Genomic DNA, 25,399 nt, shown 5'->3' with positions numbered 1-25,399 from the left:
AATTGCTGCAGAATCCGTGAACATATTCTCAGTTCGAACATAATAAATTTTCTTGAGACTGATAAGCTTATGTTCACGAATTGGCATGGTTGTAGAAATCAATGCCCATGCAAAACTCAGCTTGCCCTTTTCTCACATGATATACTGATAACTATGGATGAAGGTCAACAGGCAGATTCCATATTTTTAGATTTCTGGAAAACATTAGACACGGTGTCCCATTGCAGCCTGGTAATGGTACTAGCATATGGAATGAGTCCACAGATATGCGAGTGCCTCGAAGACTTCTTAAATAATAGAACCCAGTATGTTATCTATGGATGGTGAGTGTTCAGGAGAGATGAGGGTATTGTCAGGAGTGCCCCAGGGAAATGTGATAGGACCGCTGTTGTTCTCTGTATACATAAATGATTTGCTGACAAGATGGGCAGCAATCTGCGGTTGTTTGCTGATAATGCCATGGTGTATGGTAAGGTTCAAAGTTGACTGACTGTAGGAAGGTACAAGACAACTTCCAGTTGGTATTGTGAATGACAGCTAGCCATACATGTGGAAAAATATAAGTTAATTCAGATGAATAGGAAGATCAAACCTGTAATGTTTGGCTACAGTATTGTTAGTGTCCCTCTTGGCACAGTCAAGTTGTTTAAATATCCGGGCATAACATTACACCCCCCTGCGGGTCCGGGGGTTAGAATAGGCCCGAGGTATTCCTGCCTGTTGTAAGAGGCGATTAAAAGGAGCCTCTCACTTTACGGCCCTATGAGTTCAGGTCCCATTCTATGGTTCGACCTGCCACTTTCAAAATTCTACAGAATTGTGTGCCATATGGGGAAGAATGCCTTACGTGGTGTGCGAGTGCCCTTAGACTCGATCTCCTGAACCTCTTGTCATGGCTTTGCATCTCCACCTGCGATTCAATTATTTGGGCAAGGACACTTTTCGAGGTATGTCATCTTCTTCCATTGTCTCATGTCCTCTTTCGCCTCCATGACAATATTGGATTTCTCTGCACACAATATCCAGCATGGTAGCCAGTCCGTTGTGGTGGAGCTGTCATGTACCTATTTGGTGGTAGCCCCCTGACAACACAGGAATCGCACTACTGATGCCTGAGCTGTAAACTCCCCACATATGCCTAGGAGTAGATAACTGTCTTCCTGGGGCATCAGGACTCCTGGTAATGGCCATCATGCCAGTTGGCCTTCGCTGTGGCTGGGTGGCGCCCATGGGGAGAGACACTGATAGGAGTGGGTGGCATGAAATGGAAATGAGCGTTAGGCATCATTGGCCTGGAGGCCCCCTTACAGGGCAGGTCCGGCCACCTTGATGCAGGTCTCATTACATTCGACATCACATTGGGCGACCTGCGTGCCGGATGGGGACGAAATGATGGTGAAGACAACACAACACCCAGTCCCTGAGCAGAGAAAATCCCTGACGCAGCCGGGAATCGAACCCGGGCCCATAGGACGGCAATCAGTCACGCTGACCACTCAGCTATCAGGGTGGACACAGTGGGTGGCATCAGGGCAGATGACCCACAATGAAGCGGACTAAGTCATCTCTCGCTGGTAACCATATGGCAATAGCAGTCTCTATGAAGGGGAAGATAGAATACAATGTTGACAGGTATGAACCTAAATGGTTTACCTTCCTCGCTACATCTTGGGAGGAACGTAGAGCTTCAGAACGGAGAGAGCCATATTCGCCTCAGTTTTTAGTCTGTAGCAGAACCGATGGGGACTCTTTTCTATCAACAAAGCCTCAGTTTTTTGTTGAACACCTCGAGGATAAGTTTTTAGAAGTGACAACGCTTTCCAAGATGTGAAGCGGCGCAGTCTTGATTCAGACAACATCCCTAGCCCAATCCTGAGCGCTAATCGCCTGTGACAAGCTGCGTGATATTCCTGTTTCCGTCACTTCCCATAAAAGCCTCAACATGGTCCAGGGGATTATTTTCCATCATGACCTCCTCTTGCAGTCTGATGACGAGCTCCACGCCAACTTAGAACGGAGGGGTGTTCATTTCATCTGGCGCTTTTACAGGGGACCCAAAGACAACAGGGTTGGTACCGGTGCCTTCATCTTGGCCTTTGAGGGTGATTCATTGCCTGAACATGTCAAGGTGATGGTTTATCGCTGTGATGTTAAACAATACATCCCTCCCCCTATGCGGTGCTTTAAGTGCTGGAAGTTTGGGCTCGTCTTCCCGCTGCACTTCTGGCACCACATGCGCCACATGCCGAGACTGTGGACATCCACAGCACCATGTGCGCCACTTCCCACTTGCATCAACTGTGGAGAGCACCACTCCCCCTGCTTGCCAAACTGCCCAGTACTCCAAAAGGAGTGGAAAATTATGGAGTACAAGAACTTGGACTGGTTGACTTACACAGAGGTTAACTGTAAATTCAAAATATTACACCCCATTAGGTTGACGATGCATATGCTGCAGCTACATCACCATTGCCGCCCCAAGTGCCAGTGGTTCCTCCCTCTGGGCCACCAGTATACATCCGACCCTTGGTGGTAGGAGGCAAATCTTTCTCCCTTTCTCCCAAAGCACCTGCTTTGGAAGCAAGCCCTCCCCCCCTCCCCCCTGCCGGAGAAGCAACAGCCTCCTCCGGCTCTTCTCTTGCGGAAGGGGTCCCTTGTGGCCCTCTCTTCCAAGGTCTCCACTAATCCCACAATGGACACTCGCCAGCGGCTCAAGGAGCCAAATGCTGCTGGACGAAGAGCTTCACGGCCTTCCTCTGTGCCTGAAGCTGCTTCAGAAAAATCTTCCCTGCAAGCCCCTAAATGGAAGTGAGAGAGCAAGCAAACTAAGTAGTAGTCTGCTAAGATACAGGACCATCTGGTGGCCCCAACACCACCACTCCCTATCAATTCTGCATCTGAGGATGCAGTGGAGATCTTAGCGTCCCCTGTGGACCTGGATCTCACTGATGCCTCATCCACCATAGAAATGGCTACAAATACTCATTCGGTGGCAGTAAGTGACCCTTAGGCATAACCTGCCTCCTTGGGTGCTTCAGGTCTTCCCAGTCTCATGATAACGCATCCTCCGGTGGAACTGCAGCGGTTTTTTCCAACACCTGTCTGAGCTATGGCAACTGTTAATCTTTACACCTGCTTTTTGCATTGCCCTCCAGGAAGCCTGGTTCACGGCAGTGCGGACTCCTGCCCTCTATGGCTATAAGGGATATTACAGGAACACAAGCAACTATATTAGAGTGTCAGGTGAAATTCATGCCTATGTCCTGAACTCAGTATGCAGTGAACCTGGGCCCCTTCAAACCCTTCTTGAAGCAGTGGTTGTCAGGATACAGATGACACAGGAAATAACTGTGTACAACGTATAGCTTCCTCCAGATGGTGCAGTACCCCTGAACGCATGGCTGCACTGATTGATCAGCTCCATAAACCTTTCCTACTCTTGGGAGATTTTAATGCTCGTAACCCCGTGTGGCATGGCACAGTTCCTACTGGCTGAGGCAGAGATGTCGAAAATTTACTGTCACAACTCAACCTCTGCCTCTTAAAGAATGGGGCTGCCACACATTTCAGTGTGGCATATGGCACACATTTGGCCATTGATCTCTCGGTTTGGAGTCCTGGCCTTGTTGCATCTATCCACTGGAGAGCACATTGCAACCTGTGTTGTAGTGACCACTTCCCATCTTCCTGTCGCTGCCCCGGCATCACGGCTGTGGACACCTACCCAGATGGGCTTTAAACAAGGCGGACTGGGAAATTTTCACCTCTGCTGTCACTGTTGCATCTCCCCCACATGGGTACATCGATTTGTTGGTTGAAGAGGTAACTACAATGATTGTTTCTGTGGCAGAAAACGCAATCCCTCATTCTTTAGGGTGCCCCGGAAAAAGACAGTCCCTTCGTGGTTTCCGGAAGTCGCTGAGGCAATTAAGGAGTGTTGGCGAGCTCTACAGTGGCATAACCGGCTCCCTTCCCTGGAGCACCTCATAGCCTTTAAACGGCTCCATACCTGCGTTGGCCAGCATATCAAAAGGTGGAAACATGAGTTTTGGGAGGGGTACGTCTCAACCATTGTGTGCCAAACGTCACCTTCCCAGGTCGGGGCAAAGATCAAACAAGTTTTTGGGTACCAGACCCCGACAGGTGTTCCTGGTGTTAACATAAATGGCGTGTTATCCACCAATGCAAACACAATTGCCGAGCACTTGCTGAGCACTATACATCGGAGAATTACCCCCCAGCCTTTCGTACCCTTAAACGGCAGGTAGAAGAGAGAGTCCTCTCGTTCACTACACACCACAGTGAACCCTATAATGCCCCATTTACAGAGTGGGAGCTCCTCAGTGCCCTTGCACATTGCCCCGACACAGCTCCTGGGCCTGATCGGATCCACAGTCAGATGATTACACATCTCTCGTCAGATTATAAGGGACATCTCCTTGTGATCTTCAACCTGATTTGGTGCGATGGCATCTTTCCATCGCACTGGTGGGAGAGCACCATCATATCAGGGCTCAAACATGGCAGAAACCTGCTTGATGTGAATAGCTATTGGCCCATCAGCCTCACCAACGTTTTTTGTAAGCTGCTTGAATGTGTGGTGTGTCAGCGGTTGGGTTGGGTCCTGGAGTCACGTGGCCCCTGGCTCCATGCCAGGCCAGTTTCTGCCTGGGTTGCTCTGCCACTGATAATCTTGTGTCCCTCAAGTCTGCAATTCGAACAGCCATTTCCAGATGCCAACACCTTGTTGCCGTCATTTTTTATTTACAAAAAGTGTAAGACACCACCTGGCGCCATCATACACTTGCCACATTATACATGTGGCGTCTCTGAGTCCAGCTCCCAATTTTTATCCAGAATTTCCTGTCGCTTCGTATTTTCCATGTCCAAGTTGGTGCCTCCCATAGTCCCCCCCCCCCCCCCCCTCCCAATATCCAGGACATTGGGGTCCCACAGGGCTCTGTATTGAGTGTATCTCTATTTTTAGTGGCCATTAACAGTCTAGCAGCAGCAGCTGTGGGGCCATCCGTCTCTGTATGCAGACGACTTCTGCATTTCGTACTGCTCCACTAGTACTGGTGTTGCTGAGCGGTGCCTACAGGGAGCCATCCACAAGCTGCAGTCATGGGCTGTAGCTGCAGCTCTACGCTGCTGCAGCTATACAGAGCCCTTGTTCCATCCCACATTGACCATGGGAGTGTGGTTTATGGCTCGGCGGTGCCCGCAGCATTGAGTTTATTTGACCCAGTGTACCAATGTGGCATTCAACTAGTGACAGGAGCTTTTAGGATGAGTCCGGTGACCAGCGTCCTTGCGGAGGCTGGAGTTCCTCCATTGCAGGTCAGGCGCGCACAACTGCTCACCAGTTACGTTGCACATGTTCGTAGTTCTCCTGAGCATCCAAATTACAATCTCCTTTTCCCACCCACGGCAGTTTATCTCCCGCATAGGTGGCCCAAGTGAGGGCTTCCAATTGTAGTTCGTGTCCAGTCCCTTCTATCTGAACTGGAGTCCTTGTCTTTACCACCTATACTCGAGGTCCAATCACGTACACCTCCTTGGAGTACACCTAGGCCGCGGCTTTGCCTGGATCTTGCACATGGCCCAAAGGACTCAGTCACCCCACAGCTCTCTGCTGTCACTTCATCTCGATTCTTGACATGTACTGAGGCCATGAAATGATTTAAACCAACTGTTCGATGGCTGATGGTCACATCGGCTTTGCGTTTGTCCATAGAGGACATATTGACCAGCATTCCTTGCTTGATGGCTGCAGTGTTTCCACTGCAGAGCTGGTGGCTATATCTCGTGCTCTTGAGCACATCAGTTTGTGCCCTGGGGAGTCATTTCTTCTGTTTACTGACTCTCTGAGCAGCCTACAAGCTATTGACCAGGGCTACCCTCGTCATACTTTGATAGCAACCATCCAGGCATCCACCTATGCCCTGGAATGGTCTGGTTGTTTAGTGGTGTTTGTGTGGACCCCTGGACACGTCGGAATCCCAGGCAACGAACTTGCTGGGCAAACAGGTTACACGGAAATGACTTAAGGAGATCGGCATTCCAATAACTGACCTGTGTTCGTTTTTATGTCGCGAGGTTTTTTGGCTTTGGGAGACGGAATGGCGTAGTCGTAGTACGCACAGCGAACTGCATGCCATTAAGGAGACTACAAATGTGTGGCAGTCCTCCATGTGGGCGTCTCGCAGGGACTCTGTGGTTCTCTGCCAGCTCCTCTTTGGCCACGCTTGGGCCACCCAGAGCTACCTCCTGCACCGTGAAGACCCGCCTCAGTGTTGCTGTTGATGCGGTGCCCAGTTGACAATGGTCCATATTCTGGTGCACTGTCCCACTTTGACTGGCCTGTGATGAAATCTTTGGTTATTGGACTCATTGCCGCTAATTTTATCTGACAATGCCTCATGGGCTGATATAGTTTTAAATTTTATTCGTGAGGGTGGGTTTTATCATTTGATCTAAATTTTAGCGCATGTCCTTTGTCCCCATGTGTCCTCCACCCTAGTGTTTATAGGGTGGTGGTTTTAATGTGTTGCAGAGTGGCTGGCTTCTCCTTTTTATTCTCATGGTCAGCCAGCCATGGTAATCTGTTTTGTCGTTTTAATCTCTTCTACCTGTTTCTTGCGTTTCTGTGGTTTTCTTGTCCCCTTTTGTCCACTTAAGTGTTTGTTGTCTTTCCATCGCTCTTGTGGTTTTCCTTTCCCTCCATTTTGTGTCATCAGTCTTGCTTGTTTTATTCTCATCCTTGTGGCATTGTTTTATTCGGAACAAGGGACTGATGACCCAGCTATTTGGTCCCTTCCCACCTCTTTTAATCTGTAAGAGAGCTGATGGGGAATCCTTTGTGTCCACGAAGCCTCAGTCCTTTGTAGAGCATTTAGAGGATAAGTTCGGGGAGATGGAGGGCTTGTCAAAAATGCGGTCTGGGTCAGTCTTGATAAAAACAGCATCCTCTATCCCGTCACTGGCATTACTTGCTTGTAAGAAGCTGGGGGATGTTTCTGTTAATCTCACACCCCATAAAAGCTTAAATATGGTCCAAGGCATTATCTTCCACAGGGACCTTCTTTTACAGTCCGATGACAAGCTGCGCGCCAACTTAGAGCGACGAGGTGTCCATTTTCATCTGGCGCATCCATCGGGGTCCGAGGGATAATCAGGTTGCCACCGGTGCCTTCATCTTGGCCTTCGAGGGTGACACATTACCCGAGAAGGTGAAGGTGGTGGTCTACCGCTGTGATGTCAAGCCATATATCCTTCCCCCGATGCGATGCTTCAAGTGTTGGAGGTTTGGCCATATGTCTTTCCGCTGTGCTTCCAGCCTCATATATCGCGATTGTTGTCTTCCATCCCATCCTGATACTCCATGTGCCCCGTCTCCCATCTGTGTCAGCTGTGGAGAGCACCATCCACCTTGCTTGCCAGACTATAAGATTCTACAGAAGGAACGGAAAATAATGAAATAAAAGACCCTGACCGACTGACCTACTCTGAGGCTAAACAGAAATTTGAATGGCTTCATCCTGTGCACATGACGCCGTCTTGCCACCACTGTCACTCCTGTTACAGCTCCATCTGTTGCACCAAATACAGTCAGCTCTCAGAGCCAAAGGACCACATCTGCCCCCTTGATGGTGGGGGGCACTTCCCTCACTGTTGCTCCCGCACCACCTACCTCGGGAGCAGAACCCGCCCAACAATCGGGTACACTAGTCCCCACTTCTAAGCCAGAGGAGCATAAGTGTTCTTCAGCTTCTCTCACTAGGAAGGGAGCCCTTGGGTCACTCCCTTCCCACGTTCCGACCAGTGGCAAACCAGACACCCCCAGGGGCTGGAGAAGCCCCAGGGGACTCTGAGGCAACAGGCCAAGGCACCATCGTTGAGCAAGTATTGGCACAGCTCGACCTTTCTCTTTTAAATACTGGTGCCTTCACACATTTCAGTGTGTTGCATGGCACGTACTCGGCCATTGACCTTTCGATCTGCAGCTCTAGCCTATTACCATCTGTCCAATGGGGTGTGCATGACCACTTGTGCGGTAGTGACCACTTTCTGATCTTTTTTGTCACTGCCACAGCGTCACTCTTCTGGGCACCCCTGCAGATGGCCACTTCTGCGAATTACCCACTGGCCTTCCGCTCCGTGAAAGAGTGGTTGGAACATGGAGCCTTTCATTTCACACGTGCCATCCTGAATCGTACAATGCTCCATTCAGTGAGTGGGAATTTCAAAGTGCCCTAGCCGCTTGCCCTGATACAACTCCCTGGCCAGATCGTATCCACTGTCAGATGCTCAAACACCTCTCGGTGGTCTGCCAGCGATGCCTCCTAGACCTTTTCAACCATATCTGGGTTGAGGGTGAGTTCCTGTCGCAGTGGCGAGAAAGCATCGTAATCCCCGTGTTGAAACCTGGTGAGAACCCACTGGAGGTGAACAGCTACCACCCCATTAGCCTCACCAATGTTCTTTGCTAGTTACTAGAATGCATGGTGAGCTGGAGGTTGAGTCGGCTATTTGAATCTTGGGGGCCTTCTGGCTCCGTCTCAGGGTGGGTTCTGTAAGGGCCGCTCTGCCGCCGATAATCTGGTGTGCCTAGAGGCTACCATCTGTACGCCCTTTGCCTGCCGTCAACATCTGGTCGCCATCTTTTTTGACATGCGGAAGGCATATGATACGACATGGCAACATCACAGCCTCTCTACCCTTCATGGTTGGGGTTTTCAGGGTCTGCTCCCAATATTCATACAAAATTTTCTGTCGCTTCGTTCCTTCCGCGTGCAAGTTGCGGCCTCCCATAGTTCCTCCTGAGTTCAGGAGAATGGGGTACCGCAAGGATCTGTTTTAAGTGTCTGCATCTTTTTAATTGCAACTAATGGGCTAGTTGCGGCGGTGGGAACGTCTGTCTCAGCTTCCTTGTATGCTGATGACTTCTGCCTATACTTTAGTTCCACTAGCATTGCAGCTGCTGAAAGGCAGCTGCAGGCACTATCTGCAAGGCACAGCCTTGGGTTGTAGTGCATGGCTTCCAGTTTTCAGCTGCCAAGTCCTGCGTTGTGCATTTGTGCCAGCGACGCACTGTTCACCCTGAGCCACAGCTATATCTTGACGGCAAACCTCTTGCTGTGGTGGAGACGCATCGGTTTTTGGGACTGGTTTTTGATACCCTGTTGACTTGGCTCCCTCATATTCAGCAGCTTAAACAGATATGCTGGTGGCATCTTAACGCTCTTCGTTGCTTGAGTCACACCAGCTGGATGGCTGATCGGTCTACCATTCTACGGCTGTAGCAGGCGTTAATTGGGTCCCGTCTAGATTATGGGAGCCTGGCTTACAGTTCGGCATCCCCTTCCGCATTGCGGTTGCTGGACCCCATCCTTCACAGCGGGATCCGACTCGCCACTGGAGCTTTCCGGACAAGCCCTGTCAACAGCATACTTGTGGAGACAGGTGTTCCTCCATTGCGGATCTGGCACCAACGATTACTGGCCACTTATGCTACACATGTTTTTAGCTTGCCCGGGCATCTCAGTTATTGTCTCCTGTTCCCTCAGTCGGTCATCCATATTCCGGAACGGTGGCCCCGGTCAGGGTGTATGATTGCGGTTCACGTCAGAGCTCTTCTCTCTGGACTTGAGGTTTTACCTCTTCCACCTTTTTTCCGGGCCCCTCAGCATATACCCCTGTGGTGTGTGCCCCGCCCATGCTTTTGGCTCAATTTGGCACAGGGTCCGAAGGACTCAGTCCCTCCTGAGGCCCTCCACTGCCGCATTCTTTCAATCCTTGCCGCGTTTCAAGGCTCTGACGTAGTCTATACTGACGGTTCGTAGGTTGCTGGTCGTGTCGGTTATGCTCTTACTCTAGGGGATCATTATGAACAACACTCATTGCCAGCTGGCTGAACTGTTTTCACTGCCGAGCTGGTCGCCATCTCTCGCGCCCTGGAGTATATCCGCTCCTGCTCAGGTGAGTCCTTCGTCATCTGTAGTGACTCCCTGAGCGGTTGTGTTGTCCTTCGTCATTTCATCATCATTCATGAATGTGGCGAGTTTGGACTGAGCAAAGGTTGGAAATTTGTATGGGCGCTGATAACCGCGCAGTTGAGCGCCCCACAAACCAAACATCAAACAACATCATTGTCCCTGAGCGGTTTATGAGCTATTGACCAGTGTTTCCCTCTCTCTTGTCTGGTGATGGCTATCCAGGAGTCCCTCCATCCTCTTGCCCATTGCGGCTGCTCTGTGGTCTTTGTTTGGACCCCGGGTCATGCCGGCATCCCGGGAAATAAACATGTTGACATGCTGGCCAAACAGGTTGTCGGTGCACCAGCCTTGGAGATTGGCCTTTCGGAGAGTGACCTCAGGTCAGTTTTGCAGCAGAAGGTACTTCGCACCTGGAGTGAAGAATGGTGCACCCTTCCTTCACCCAACTGACTTCAGGCCATCAAGGAGGCTACTGGTGTGTGGCGCTCCTTCTTGTGGCTCTCTCGCAAGGACTCTGTTGTCCTCTGCTGGCTGTGCATTGGCCACACCTGGACGATGCACGACTATTTATTGCGCTGTGAGGACCCACCTTTATGTCGCATCTTGTTGGACTGCCCACTTTTAACTCCGCTCAGGCAGACATTTGCGCTGCGCTGACTGATACGCTTCGTGCACGTTCATCAGATGATGTTGGGATGGCAGATTTATTTTTGAGTTTTATTCGTGCAGGGGGTTTTTATCACTTGCTCTAAGTGTTTGTCCTTTTTTTGTGTTGAGTCTGGCCTTTGGCCTACGATTTTGGACTGGGGTTTTTAGTGCGTTTCTTGGTGGTTGGCTTTTCATTTTTTGTTTCTATGGTCGGCCAACCACTGTCACACTTGGTGTGATTTTAATTCCTTTTTTTCTGGTCTCTGTCTGTGTCTTTCTTGTCCTGCATCGTCTCTTGTCATCTCCATTGTTTGTTTTTTATTCTGTGTGGGTGTTTCAAGTTCATGGAAAAAGGGACCGATGGCCCTTGTAGTCTGGTCCCTTCAATTCCACAAACCAACCACCAATGGCCATCTGGATTGAGGTGTTGCAGATAATAAATCTCGAGGTATCAGCTCACTGCCATTGTAGTGCCATGAAAGAAAATGGCAGCTTACAGTGGACACACAATTTTATTATGAACCAGCTCAGTATGTGGTAATGTATTCGAATGCAGACTAATGTTTGTGATTGTAAACTTGCCAATGGCAATTATCATTTTTGGATTAGATACTTTCAGAGCATTTGGCTTTAGAGTAAGTGATCAAATCAATTTGGTATCCTCCACCATTTCATTTGAAGACCTATATAAAGTATGTAAACCACACAAGCAGTTATTTGGAATCTCACTGAACTGTGCCACAAAGTTTCAGGCACATATATCATTAAAGCAATCTGCTCTGCCTCACTTCTCTCACAATCAGCCAGTTCCATATGCCTTGTTGGATGCAGTTATAGCGTAACTACTTAGGGCACGCGAGCCGGAGTGGCGGAGTGGTTCTAGGCGTTAGTCTGGAACCGCGCAACCGCTACGGTCGCAGGTTCAAATCCTGCCTCGGGCATGGATGTCTGTGATGTCCTTAGCTTAGTTAGGTTTAAGTAGTTCTAAGGACTAGGGGACTGATGACCTCAGAAGTTAAGTCCAATAGTGCTCAGAGCCATTTGAACCAGTTTACTTAGGGCACATCAATTAGGTGTCATTATGCCCGTATCGGAAAGCCAGTGGTTGTAGTTAAAAAAGAAACTTGATGGCAGTATCCAAATCTGTGGAGGTTTTAAGATAAGTGTTAATATGCAATTACATTTAAATCTGTATTCAGTCCCAGGTCTGGTATAGATACTGGCAAAACTGCCTGGCAGCCAGTTTTTGTCTTAAGATTGATCTCGGAGAGGAATTCTTACCGTTGACATTAGATGAACAATCGTGATAAATCTTTGTGCACAATGTGCTTTTTTCACGTACCATTACAATTGCTTAACTTTTGGAGTAGCTGAAATGCATCTTATTTAGAGCAGTTATTACAATATATTCCTAACTGTGTGAACTACCCAGATGACATTATTATGAGGTGTGGCTAGAAAAAAACCGGACTAGTACTGGTGAAACAATAAAACGAATGCAATAAGGCTGAAAGTCGCGTGGCCTGTCACGTGACTCTCGCTCCGCCTACTGCTAGAGTTTCATCTGCCTCCTGCACTCAGTCTGCCCGTGGTGTCTGTTTTAAGTAGTTGACGTTTTGTCTGTGCGTCGGAAAATGTTGAGTGTACAGAAAGAACAGCGTGTTAACATCAAATTTTGTTTCAAACTAGGAAAATCTGCAAGTGAAACATTTGTAATGTTACAACAAGTGAACGGCGATGATTGTTTATCGCGAACACAAGTGTTTGAGTGGTTTAAACGATTTAAAGATGGCCGCGAAGACACCAGTGATGACACTCGCACTGGCAGACCATTGTCAGCAAAAACTGATGCAAACATTGAAAAAATCGGTAAACTTGTTCGACAAGATCGCCGTTTAACAATCAGAGCAGTGTCTGAGTTAACAGGAGTTGACAAGGAAAGTGTTAGGCAGATTCTTCATGAAAGTTTCAACATGAACAAAGTGTGTTCAAAAATGGTTCCAAAGTGTCTCACAATTGAACAGAAGGAACGCCGAAGAATGATTTGTTCTGACATCCTGGAAAACATTGAAAGTGATCCCACCTTCTTACAAAATGTTATTACTTGCGATGAATCGTGGTTTTTTACTTACGATCCCGAAACTAAACGCCATCGATGCATTGGAAAACTCCTGGTTCTCCACGACAAAAAAAAAACGAATGTCAAAATCGAAATTAAAGGCAATGATGATTGTTTTTTTTGACATCAAAGGGATTGTGCACATTGATTGGGTACCAGAGGGACAAACAGTGAATCAGCATTACTACGTTAGCGTCCTGGCTACCCTACGTGAGCGAGTACGGAGAAAACGGAACGATTTGTGGAGAAAAAAGTCATGGATCCTTCACCAAGACAATGCCCCAGCTCACAGTGCGTTGTCAGTGAAGACGTTTTTGGCAAAACACAACATTCCCATCTTAGATCATCCACCCTACTCACCTGATTTGGCCCCCTGTGACTTTTTTCTTTTCCCTAAAGTCAAGTCAGCTTTGAAAGGAACTAGATTTGAGACTGTTGAAGCAGTAAAAGAAAAAGCACTGGAAGTAATGTATGGACTTACCGAAAATGATCTGCAGCATTGCTATGAACAGTGGAAAATTCGTATGGAGCGGTGTAGAGACCGAGGAGGAGAGTACATTGAAGGAGATAACATGAAATTGTAAATAATTGTAAATAAATGTTTTTTCCAGCATCAGTCTGGTTTTTTTCTAGCCGCACCTCATATAATGGGAGCCACATGGGAGCAGCACATACAGAACCTCAATATTCTGTTCACTTCTTTAAAGGTCATGGTGGCAAAGGTCCCTGTGAGGTCTGAGAGGAGGAATGGGTTGTGCATGTTGTTGCAGCTGCAGCTGGTGCCTATGGCTGACCTCATATTCTTTCTGAGAGCAATGTCAGACATCTGAAACACCTTGTGACCTATGAGGTTACCCTGTACCCGTTTTGGGGTCCAGTTGAAGGTGTGAGCCCATACATGTGAGCTCATGCAGTGGCAGCCATTGGGTTCCTGAAGATGGATGTAGATGGTCAAACAGCCCTCAGGCCCAATCTTGGAACCTTCCGTAATCCCACCCTCGAGTGGGTTCACCACCTGTGCCCTTGCTCTCGTTGCACCACTGGTATGATCTCAGGCCGACTGTAGGTCAGAAGAGACAGTGGGATCATTCAGGTGCCCCTAGGAGGTCAATCCTTCATCACCTACCAGGCTACTCTCAGCAACCAATGTACGAGTCAGGCCTACGACTTTCTCTGCAGCCATCAGGCTGGCTGAAATTATCTGCACTGACACCACACTGACTAATCCCAACATAGATACACTGCTATGCCCACGAGTAGACAGTCCAGCACCCAGATTCCTTCACCACACCTCCCATGTCACAACAGGATATTATTGGACCTGCATGCCGGTTAAAAGTGGGAGGATCTAATATCTACCTTGATACTGGCTCAGAAAGCAACATGCTGTTTGAGAGATGCAGTGGCCTGTAGGTATGCAAACAGCACCACACACGTGTGACACAGCCATGTTAGATACTCATTGTGTGCTTTAATCCTGCAGGTGCATGGACGCTAGCCAGTTACAGTTGTATGATATTATTCATCATGTACTGTACAAATATCAGTGTAATGATTGTGCTTGCACAAGTTTCTCTGGCAAAGTTTTCAGGCTTCCATGATCATGGCTCATGACAGTTCTCTGTTCAAATTGCTTTCACCTTGTAATGATTATGAAACCCATCGCTTGCAAGCAAAGTACCATTGTCACCACAGCAGGCCTCCATTTACCACATCAGTATTTTGGTATCATAATATGACACCAAAAATAGGTACAACTGCAGTGACCTAAAATTAAGCTATTGAAACTGTGTGGTGGTCTACGAGGCTGACAGAAAGTGTTAAAGACCTCCTGGACATTAATTTTGTCTGCAGAAGGTAGTTATCTTATCAGTAATTTTTGTCTCTTTATTTCAGATTTGTCAATGGGAAAAAGAAAATCAGATGGAATAATAAAGTCACCATTCAGCAGTCTGCATGGGTTAAAGAAAACGGAGGCAGTTGTGAATGATGGTAAGTTCATTTTCTTTAGCATGTCTGTTTACAATTCTTCAGTGTTGTTGCATTTTGTAAAAATCAACAAACTGCTTAGTCCCTTCTTGTACTGGGTGCTGTTATCAGTAACTTCTGAGAGGTGACTGAAACTTTCACGTTAATACATGTAGCGCTTCTACTTTCACGAATATCCAATGTTTTTATCATTTGTAATAGGAAGGAAGAGGCTTCCATCCATAAATAATGAAAATATGCTGTTGTAGAAAGGATAACTGATGTCACCTTTTTTAGTCCCCAGGCACTATGATGCTTGGATCAGAATATTACTACTTACATGGAACTTAAAGGGGCAGTACTTCTTTATAGAGGTTTTTTCTGTCAAGGTCTACTTTTAAGTTTTTAACTTAAGTTATGTTTAATGCTTTCTAAATTTTGTATTTTGCTAGTAGATACAATATGACCACCTCCACATAAATACTTTCTGGGACGAAACACGAAATTGTGATGCGGGATCTTGCCGTGCCGAAATCTGCATATTCTGACAATACACAAATTTTAATAAATACCATTATAGCTGAAAGACTTTGGCAATACAGTATCGCAGATGCAGTTTTGAGTTTCAGCCTTTTTTGAGTTTCAGCCTTTTTTGAGTTTCAGCCTTTTTTGAGTTTCAGCCTTTTTTGAGTTTCAGCCTTTTTTGAGTTTCAGCCTTTTTTGAGTTTCAGCCTTTTTTGAGTTTCAGCCTTTTTTGAGTTTCAGCCTTTTGCGAGTTTCAGCCTTTTGCGAGTTTCAGCCTTTTGCGAGTTTCAGCCTTTTGCGAGTTTCAGCCTTTTGCGAGTTTCAGCCTTTTGCGAGTTTCAGCCTTTTGCGAGTTTCAGCCTTTTGCGAGTTTCAGCCTTTTGCGAGTTTCAGCCTTTTGCGAGTTTCAGCCTTTTGCGAGTTTCAGCCTTTTGCGAGTTTCAGCCTTTTGCGAGTTTCAGCCTTTTGCGAGTTTCAGCCTTTTGCGAGTTTCAGCCTTTTGCGAGTTTCAGCCTTTTGCGAGTTTCAGCCTTTTGCGAGTTTCAGCCTTTTGCGAGTTTCAGCCTTTTGCGAGTTTCAGCCTTTTGCGAGTTTCAGCCTTTTGCGAGTTTCAGCCTTTTGCGAGTTTCAGCCTTTTGCGAGTTTCAGCCTTTTGCGAGTTTCAGCCTTTTGCGAGTTTCAGCCTTTTGCGAGTTTCAGCCTTTTGCGAGTTTCAGCCTTTTGCGAGTTTCAGCCTTTTGCGAGTTTCAGCCTTTTGCGAGTTTCAGCCTTTTGCGAGTTTCAGCCTTTTGCGAGTTTCAGCCTTTTGCGAGTTTCAGCCTTTTGCGAGTTTCAGCCTTTTGCGAGTTTCAGCCTTTTGCGAGTTTCAGCCTTTTGCGAGTTTCAGCCTTTTGCGAGTTTCAGCCTTTTGCGAGTTTCAGCCTTTTGCGAGTTTCAGCCTTTTGCGAGTTTCAGCCTTTTGCGAGTTTCAGCCTTTTGCGAGTTTCAGCCTTTTGCGAGTTTCAGCCTTTTGCGAGTTTCAGCCTTTTGCGAGTTTCAGCCTTTTGCGAGTTTCAGCCTTTTGCGAGTTTCAGCCTTTTGCGAGTTTCAGCCTTTTGCGAGTTTCAGCCTTTTGCGAGTTTCAGCCTTTTGCGAGTTTCAGCCTTTTGCGAGTTTCAGCCTTTTGCGAGTTTCAGCCTTTTGCGAGTTTCAGCCTTTTGCGAGTTTCAGCCTTTTGCGAGTTTCAGCCTTTTGCGAGTTTCAGCCGTTTGCGAGTTTCAGCCGTTTGCGAGTTTCAGCCGTTTGCGAGTTTCAGCCGTTTGCGAGTTTCAGCCTTTCTTCGATATTTGGTAAATAAATGTGATTAAATTCCGTTCAGAAGGTGCCCTAGGGTGATTGATCATAAGCAGCTTCTCGGTTTTAATTTTCTAGGGCACATTTTTAATCGAATTAATGTGCTCTTCCTGAATGAAAAAGTTTAATTAATAAGGATTTATTTATGCAGAGGTGATAATTTCATAGTTTTAGTTCGCAATTGCAGTAATATAAAAATTACATGTCTCATCACACATGCTGATATTCTTTTCTTAAGGTAAAGATAACTATATGTTGTGATTTTGTATAACAACAAGTTTCAGATTGATGTACATGAATAAAACATTGAATAGTTCTTGTTAGAGTTAATAATTATTTAATATTGTTTCGTGGCTTTTAGGTGTTACTTCTAATCACTCCAATGCCACTAAAGGGACTAGGGCGAAAAACTAAGAGCTCATAATGATGCCAAAAGACACACATTAACACAGTCTGAGGAGAACACTACTGAAAGATATCAGTTTTTGATATCACAAGCTACTCGTAAAGTTGAAATGTGCAGTCAAGACTGGCAGTGTCGTTTAGAGAGAGATACGGTGCATAGTCTACTGCTGCATCTTGTGTAAATGAAATACCACAGCAGTGTTTTCTAGGCATGCCAGGGAAGAAGAGGCTACAATTTGGGCTATATTGAATGAGAATCCCAAAGAACATTTGGCAAGGCAAGCCAGAAATGCCAAGTGTACGGCTCAGTTTAGAGCTAAATACAGGGTAGATTTTTTAGTCCCATAGTGCTCAGAGCAATTTGATGGGGTAGATTTTGCTAATTCTGTACACACATTTGCTCATACAGTTTGTTTGTTGCGTAGAAAACTTTGCAATTGTAAAGTTATAGTAGGCTATTTACCAGGAAATATACTACCAAATGAGTTAATGAATAAAGTTGATGTTAACTCTACCTGTTGCCAAAGTGCCGGAACACTTCATAGGGGAACCATACCTATGCAGGCTTACTGGAATGGCATGTCGTTAGACGAAACTCTCCTAGAAATACAGCCATTATTTCATGCGGAAATACATTTATTATGTAGGATAATTGAGTTTGTAAAAATGGTTAAACCTCAGTGGTCACTTTGGATAACATGGTTTCCATGGTCAAACTGTATTTGATGGACAGGAAGTTGAAGAAACATCTGAGCAGCTTCTTCTACAAATGAGTAATGCTGGTCTAGTGATTGATTGTGAACAGTTGGAGTCAGTTTCAAGATTGCATTGTTTTTCTGTAAATATTGAAAACATTTGAACTGCATTAGATTGAATTATCACTAATAATGTTACAATAAACTTTAATAATGATAATTAGAATGTTAACAAAATTTGCCATATTCTACAAAATGACATAATACAACAGGAAGACACAAACGTTTCCAAGTTATGGGTAACAATCGGCATGTACTGAGAGGCTCATTTCATCAAAGTCATAGTAAATTTCATGATTTTTCTTGAAGTAAGCAGTGTACTGCAAACACTGCCATAGCTATTCCAGTTACAAAAATTAAACAAACGGAGACATGGTCTTCGGATATAAAAGATTCAACTTTAATTTCCGGTTACCACCAATTGTACTGAAATAGCATACAGTCTCGAAGAGTTCCGTGTTTGACTGAGGCTAATGTATAATAGTGATGTGCTCAAGATTAATTGTATTCATGTTTAATACAAGTTCACCATTATCATAGATTTGCGGCCATCTGAGCATTAGTAATCAAGATGGTGGATTTCCATATCTAAAGACTGGCTTATTGGAGTTCTTTACAGATTCTGGTGCTGATCAGGGAGCTATTGTTACATGTAATGGCCTACCAGTGGCAGTCTAGAAAACTGATAATTTATATTACTTGTTTGACTCTCGCTCTAGAGGACCAAAAGATTGTGTAGCTCAGGATGGTGCAGCTTGCTTGATATCATTCCCTGATATTACTCTGTTGTGGACAGTTGTAAAATCAAGCATACTAGCCCAGTAATGGCGTTCGTTTTGGTTGCAGAAAATGAAGTAAAACATTTTATTGTTTTATCTTGCACATTTGGTGGAGGATAAGTTGAATCCAAGTTTTCAATCCCCAAATCCCTCAGGACAACTTTTTGTGGTCAAAAAAACCAAGAAATTTTGGAACTTTTCATGTTTTTGCCTATTATTGTAAAACTATGCATCCTACTGAAAATTTTACTATTACGAAAATGAAAGAGCATTAAATTTTGCGCGAAATGATGCACTTACATGTCAAAATCAGCAGAGTTGTGTGGGCAATGTCAGCTGTTAAATGTCGTTTATTTTCACCAGCTTTGCAAAAAACTTGGCTCCAATGCCTGTAACTCAAAAATGGCTACTCCAAATGAAGAATGTCAAGTTCTCAAAGTTGTGGAGCATGAAATTTGATGTTACAAAGATATCTAGCTATTCAGTTTTAGCCACTATGAAGTGTTCGTGCACTTGAGAACCAAAGTGATTCCATTTTTGAATGTTCAAGTTATTCAATGAAATGAAATTTCCAGTGGGGTGACATGGTTTTTCTATGTATGTCGTTTTAATTCTTTTAATTCACGTATGCTTTTATTCATTTTTGTCCGTGCCTTAATTGGTGACAATGGGTTGCTAAAACGATAACAAAGTACATAGTAATGGATAATATGTATTTATTAATGAGTAATATAAACATTTGTACAACTGAGAAAATAAAAGGACAACAAAGTATCTAAAAAACACAATTTAAATATCAGAGATTCATATTTTATCAAATTTCAGTTCCATCGAGTTTGTTTAGGAGACTGCGGCCAGCCCCAGTCCAGCATCCAGTGTTAAGGATCCATTGCGACACCGTGACTGTATTCCACATCGAGCTCAATTTCCTGGTCTTCCTAGCTGGATAAGCCACAATAGTGTTAGTGCTGTTCAGTCCAGATTTGTGACATCCACATACTGCTGTGCATCCCATTTTGCTTGTGCAGGAAACCATCTTCAGTATTGCGTGTGGTGCTGCACCTTTTTGTCATTTTCATGGGAAACAAGCCTGGTAAGTTTTTCTTCCAGCCCAACTAGCATGAATCAGTTTTCTTCCCCAGCGAAGATTGCACTTGATGGGAGGATCATGATGAGTACCACCTTGCTGTGTCAAATGTTATCGGTAGCCTTTACAGTTTGAAAGATTTCCTCAGGACAGACGTTACAAGAAGCTCATGCCTGAGGTCATCCAAAGATGTGCAGTTGGAATTCCCATGGTGTACTAATAACAATTATTCTGCCGCCCTTGCTATTAAATCTTGAGAGACTAAAGGTTTAACAAATTGAGCATCTTGCACTCTGAGGTGTGGCTGTTGCTCCGTAAGATTGAGTAATTTCGATTTTCCCTGGCAAAAAAAAAAAAAAAAAAATGGTGTGGTATCACATCCTGTGATGATATGGTTTGAAAAAGGCAAATGCAGGATCGAAATAGAATTATAGGAATACAACACTCCTGCTGATTTCCCTCTTCCCGATTCATGGAAGTGAAAGTTGTTGTTCCCTAGACCTGTTAGGAGAACAAGCACGTCAGTGTCCTTGTTCACAATTGCCACACTGTCAGACTCAGAAACTTGAGAAATAGCTGTTTCCACAGTTAATGAATCTTCTTCTGCCTGTATCACTTGAATACCCCTCATGGAGCTGCTCCCCCTTGCTGGCCGAAAAAGTTCCCCCTTCTTTGGCCCCTGCCGGTGATGGGGCTCCCCTCCCTCCTCCCAGCAACACCACCTCCCAGCGTCTCGTGGGCCAAAAGCCTGCTACCATAACTCGGCCGTGAGACACACCATGTGTGAGGCCCCAGGTTGATCACTCTCCTTTGGTTCCGGATCTCTTAGAAGCCTGTACTCACTCTGTACCCTGTCCTGCTGCACCCCTGAAAGAGAAGAAGAAGTAATTTAATGCCCCGAGGCAACATTTCCTCATAGTATTCAACCACATTTGGCTCTTGGGTGCTTTTTGGTTGCAATGACGAGACAATATAATTACCGCTGTCCTCAAGTCTGGGAAGAGCCCAACGTCTCTCAACAGATACCACCTGATTAGCCTGACAAACTAGTTTGTAAACTGCTCGAGAGTGTGGTTAGCTTCATGTTATGTTGGGTACTCGAATCTTGGAACCTTTTGTCCCTGTATCAGTGTGACTTCTGGGATGGATGATCTCCAACTGACCATTTACCATATTGGAAACCGCAGCCTGATAGGCTTTTACTAACCGCTGGAATCTTGTCATGGCTTTCTTTGACCTACATAAGGAATACAGCGCAGCTTGGCGCCATAACATTTTAGTTACCCTCCACGATTAGGGCTTTCGCGGTCACCATCCAATTTTTATCCGTGAGTTTTTATCTCAGTTTCTTCTGGTTACAAGATGGCATTTCACTCAGCACCCCTTGGATTCAGGAGAATGGTGTCCCACAAGGTTCTGTATTAAATGTCACACTCTTCCTCGTAGCCATCAATGGGCCCTTAACCTCTATTGGGCCTCTGGTTACCCCTGCGTTGTACGTCAGTGATTTTTGCCTCTGGTGCAGCTCCTACTCTGTAGCATCTTCTGAGTGCTGGCTCCAAGACACTATCTGATGGGCCTCAGCATGGACCATCTCCCATGGCTTCCAGTTTTCTCGCACCAAAACGCGGGTTTGTTATCAAACCACAGAACACCACAATCCAGAACATTATTGAGGTGACCAGTTGTAACACATACCCTTTTTGTGGGCCTTATTTTTGATAAGAAGCTGATGTGGCTGCCCCGTCTTCACCACCTGAATTCTACCTGCATGTAGAAGCCTAATGCTCTCCACCTGTTGGCCCACACAGCTTGGGGTGCAGACCGTTCTTCTCTTCTACATCTTTACCATGCTTTGGTCTTGTCCAGACTAGATTACAGTAGTCAGTTTTATGGTTCAGCAGCTCCTTCCACTCTGAAAAGTCTTGATCCTGTTGACCATCGTGGGGTGCATGTGGTTATTGGTGCCTTTCTCACTTGTCCCGTTGACAGTCTCCTCGCAAAAACGCGGACTCCCCATATTCAAATACAATGGAGCGAACTCTGGTTTTTTCCGCAATCGCCATTCACCAATTCCCTGCTCATTCCGTGTACCCTGTCCTCTTTGCAAACGAGGGATGTCTCCTTCCTGATAACAGCCCACGGGTGGAATTGCGAGTTGGAATGCGTCTCACTTCCCCCCCGTCGGGATCTCCTGACCACTCACTGGAATGCGCCCTGTGTATTTCCTCCATCCCCCTCTCGTCGGATTGTGCCTAGGCCTGGATTAGGACTGACCTGTTCCTGGGTCCTAAGGTCTCTGTCACCCCTACAGTCTTCTGATGCCTTGTATGTTCCATCCTTGCAGGGTTCCTGGGTGCTACCACTTTCTACACTGATGGTTCTGAGATGACAGGAAGGCGAGACATGCTTTCACGTCTCCTGCTGACTTAGAACACCATTTATTGCCGGAATCATGTAGTGTGTCCACAGCAGAGCTGCTAATCAAAACAGGAGCCTCCATTTTGTTACTCAGGCCTCCTTCCACAGTGTTTTCATATGTACCGACTCAGTGAGCGGCCTGCAGGCTATCGATCACTGCTACTCTCGTCACCCTTTGGTTTCTGCCTTCTGTCTGCTCTTGACCATGTCTGCTGCTTAGTTGTCTTCCTTTGGGTCCCAAGTCATGTGGGCATGCTAGGGAATGTACTGGCTGACCTTTTGGCTAGAGAAACAGATACTTACACCCTTTTTGCTTTCACGATTCCAGTTGCGGACATGCAGATCTGCATCAAATTTATCGTTATCGAAAAGTGAAATGACATCTTGTGCACTACTCCCCTCAGTAATAAACTCTGCACAATCAAGGATACTACTGTGGTTTGGCACACTTCCTTCCACTCCTCTCAGAAGGAGTCCACTGTCTTATGCTGTCTATGCATTGGTCATACCAGGATCACCCATTGTTTCCCCTTGTGTTACAAACCACCTCCACAATGTGGTTGTGAAGCCAGACTGATGGTATCCTATATATTGATGGAATGTCGCATTCTTTTGGCCCTCTGTACTAAGTATAGTCTTCGAAATTCCTTAAATGTGCGAGGGTAATCCCAAAAGCAAGGTCTCCTGTTTTTTTATAAGTACATAGACCTGTTTATTTCTACAGTGGTTTACATCAGTTTACAGCTTGAACATTTAGCTATTTTTCGACATAATCACCATTTCTGTCGATGGATTTTTGTAGATGCTGTGGTAGTTTTTGTATGCCCATGTCATACCAGCTCGCCACCATGCTGTTCAGAAAGTTATGAACCTCTTCTTCCACCTCGTCGTCGGAGCTGAATCACTGTGACCACCATTAACACTGACATGTACTGTGAGACTCGTAACTTTCTGAACGGCATGGCCGCAAGCTGGTATGACATGGGCATACAAACACTGCTACAGCGTCTATAAACACGCATAGACAGAAATGGTGATTATGTCAAAAAGTAGCTAAATGTTCAAGCTGTAAACTGATGTAAACCATTGTAGAAATAAACAGGTCGATGTACTTAAAAAAAATAGGAGACCTTACTTTTCGGATTACCCTTGCAATATTAGCAGATGATTCATGGATGGTTGAATTGGTCCTCAGTTTCCTCCATGAAAGTGGTTTTTATTTTCAGATATAAGATTTTACTTTACTCCTGGAGCAGGGGCAGAGTGGTTCTGGTTGGGGGCCTGTCTTCATGTTTTCTCGGTCTGGGACCCATGACCACACCCTTGTGGAAAGACCCCTCTGTTTTTTTCAGTTTTTACATTTGGGCTACCCTTTTATGCCTTCTAGTGTGCGTGCCTTAACTTCCTTGTTTTATTGTATGACTCCTCTAACTGGATCCGGCCACTTTTAGCAGACCCTCTCTCTTCTGTGAATAACTTTGGAATCGTGGGACTGATGACCTTGCCATTTAGTCCCATAACCTCCCTCAGTTAATCAGTTAACCCTCGTCCTCAAATTTCAACATGAGCATAAAAAATGAGCAGTTCTTGTAGCTATCATTTGTGAGGATCTTCTCCTGTGTGACTGCAGCATTTGCATCTTCATCAAAAATGATACCTGATGAAGAACTTGGTGTCCGTAAATGACGGTATCTTTCAGAAGACTTTGTTCCCCTTTGCAAAGCATCACTTGGACTTGGATAGGCATTGAATATAACTGTGATTTCGGATCTGTAGTGCTTTCTCATATAGGTTTCACATTTAATACAGATGGTGCCAAACTTTCCTTTGATGTGCTAAACAACCTTATAGAGCAGGTGACCAGTATCCGCCACAAAGCTTTAAAGCTTTTTATTTTGTATACTTCATTCTGTTGGAAAGTTGTAAATGCATCATAGAGAGGTGATTTTGTACCCTTATTGAGACTGCCTTCTGTGAATGACATGGGGTGTGGTGAAAGTTCAAATGGGAAACAGAACGTAGTCTTTATCAGATTGCTTGATAACACACAGTCTGTGATACAATGCTAGCATGTTTATGGTAGCAATCCTCTTCTTCCCTATCTTGAGAACTGTAGTGCATGATGTAAGTGTTATAAGCTTGAGGTCACATTGAAATGAGAGTTTTTAAATTTCTCTCCTTTAATTCTGGTGATCCCCTTAATTCCTTCTACTAATACCTCATGGCAATTTAATGATTCATCACCAATTGCTCCACTGCTTACTGACATAAACATATTACAGTTTGGAAAAAGTGGGTGTTTTAACAGCCAATCCTTCAGTTTGTCACTGTCTGCTGCATTACTCTCTCTGCATGAAGCTCTTAAATCCAAATGTTGCTCAACTCATGGTATATCACAGAATTCTTCAATTTTTTGACAAACATCCTGTAACAATGCCATCCCTGAAGTCCACTTTGCAAGCACAGACACTGAAAACCCACATGCACGAGTTAAACCACCTTTCACTTTCATTGTCTTCATTAAAGTTTGCTCTGTTGTCATATCAAAGGGTATGCCACACCAAAATTTATCACTTCACCTAATAGTAAAGTAGTCTCCAGTTGTAAATTTGTTGTATTCAGCAGCATTTAGTGTATGGGAAATTAAAGTATGGTAGCATTTTCTTAAATGGTGTTTAAATGTAGATTAAAGTTCCCAGTATGCTCAACCTCAATGGACTTTGTGAGCATAACCATGCTTTAAGATTGCACCCATAATTTAGCTGTTTTTCTCGTGCTTCAATGGTGCAAATCACATGTTCAGATTTGGTTATTACATTTGTGTAATCTTCATTGTGATGGCATTTTGAATACTGATGGTCTGTTATTGGGAAGCAACAGTTCCTCAATTATTTTTATTTCCTCGTCTTTGAACTCAATCTCCTGAAAGAGACAATACCGCGTGACAGTGTAAGAGATTTTACTGCTTGAGTGTAAACATGCTCACTCAAAACTTTATCCAAACTGTTTTCAGCAAATATTGTGGGCAATAAGTCTCTTCAGCCACTTCCTACCATTATTATACTAATGCATTCCAAGGAGGACATTAGAAGCTGAAACCTACCTAACTGTACAACAACATGTTGTAAATTTCTGCCTTCACTTCTTACACTATCCATCACCTTCAGATAAGGTGGCTGATCAAAATTGACAAAACACCATCTTTGATCATGTCTTATGCATTTTTTCAGTACTGATAGAAGAGCTGTATATATTGTGTCATACAAAGTTGGAGGATAATTTAAGAACAGGACGCACATTGGAATGAACTGATTGTCAGTGATTTGTGACTTCTTCTATGAATCCCTTCCACTCTGGCATGT

The 25,399-nt window shown here is 45.2% G+C and overlaps 1 protein-coding gene across 3 annotated transcripts in view; it reads left to right on the top strand.

Moving 5' to 3' along the window:
• LOC126247988 (transmembrane protein 183-like) overlaps positions 1 to 25,399 on the top strand; it is a 253,217-nt gene that overhangs the window by 58,690 nt on the left and 169,128 nt on the right. For all 3 annotated transcript variants that reach the window (XR_007545395.1, XM_049948571.1, XM_049948572.1), the window contains exon 2: positions 14,662 to 14,757. Coding sequence is in view for 2 of the 3 variants with exons in the window: in XM_049948571.1 (XP_049804528.1) it covers positions 14,662 to 14,757 (96 nt within the window). In the remaining variant the exon portion in view is untranslated. The remainder of the gene's footprint in view (positions 1 to 14,661; positions 14,758 to 25,399) is intronic.

Source organism: Schistocerca nitens, chromosome 3 (genome assembly GCF_023898315.1).
Source record: "Schistocerca nitens isolate TAMUIC-IGC-003100 chromosome 3, iqSchNite1.1, whole genome shotgun sequence".
NCBI lineage: Eukaryota > Metazoa > Arthropoda > Insecta > Orthoptera > Acrididae > Schistocerca > Schistocerca nitens.
This window is presented reverse-complemented; position numbering and strand designations above follow the sequence as displayed.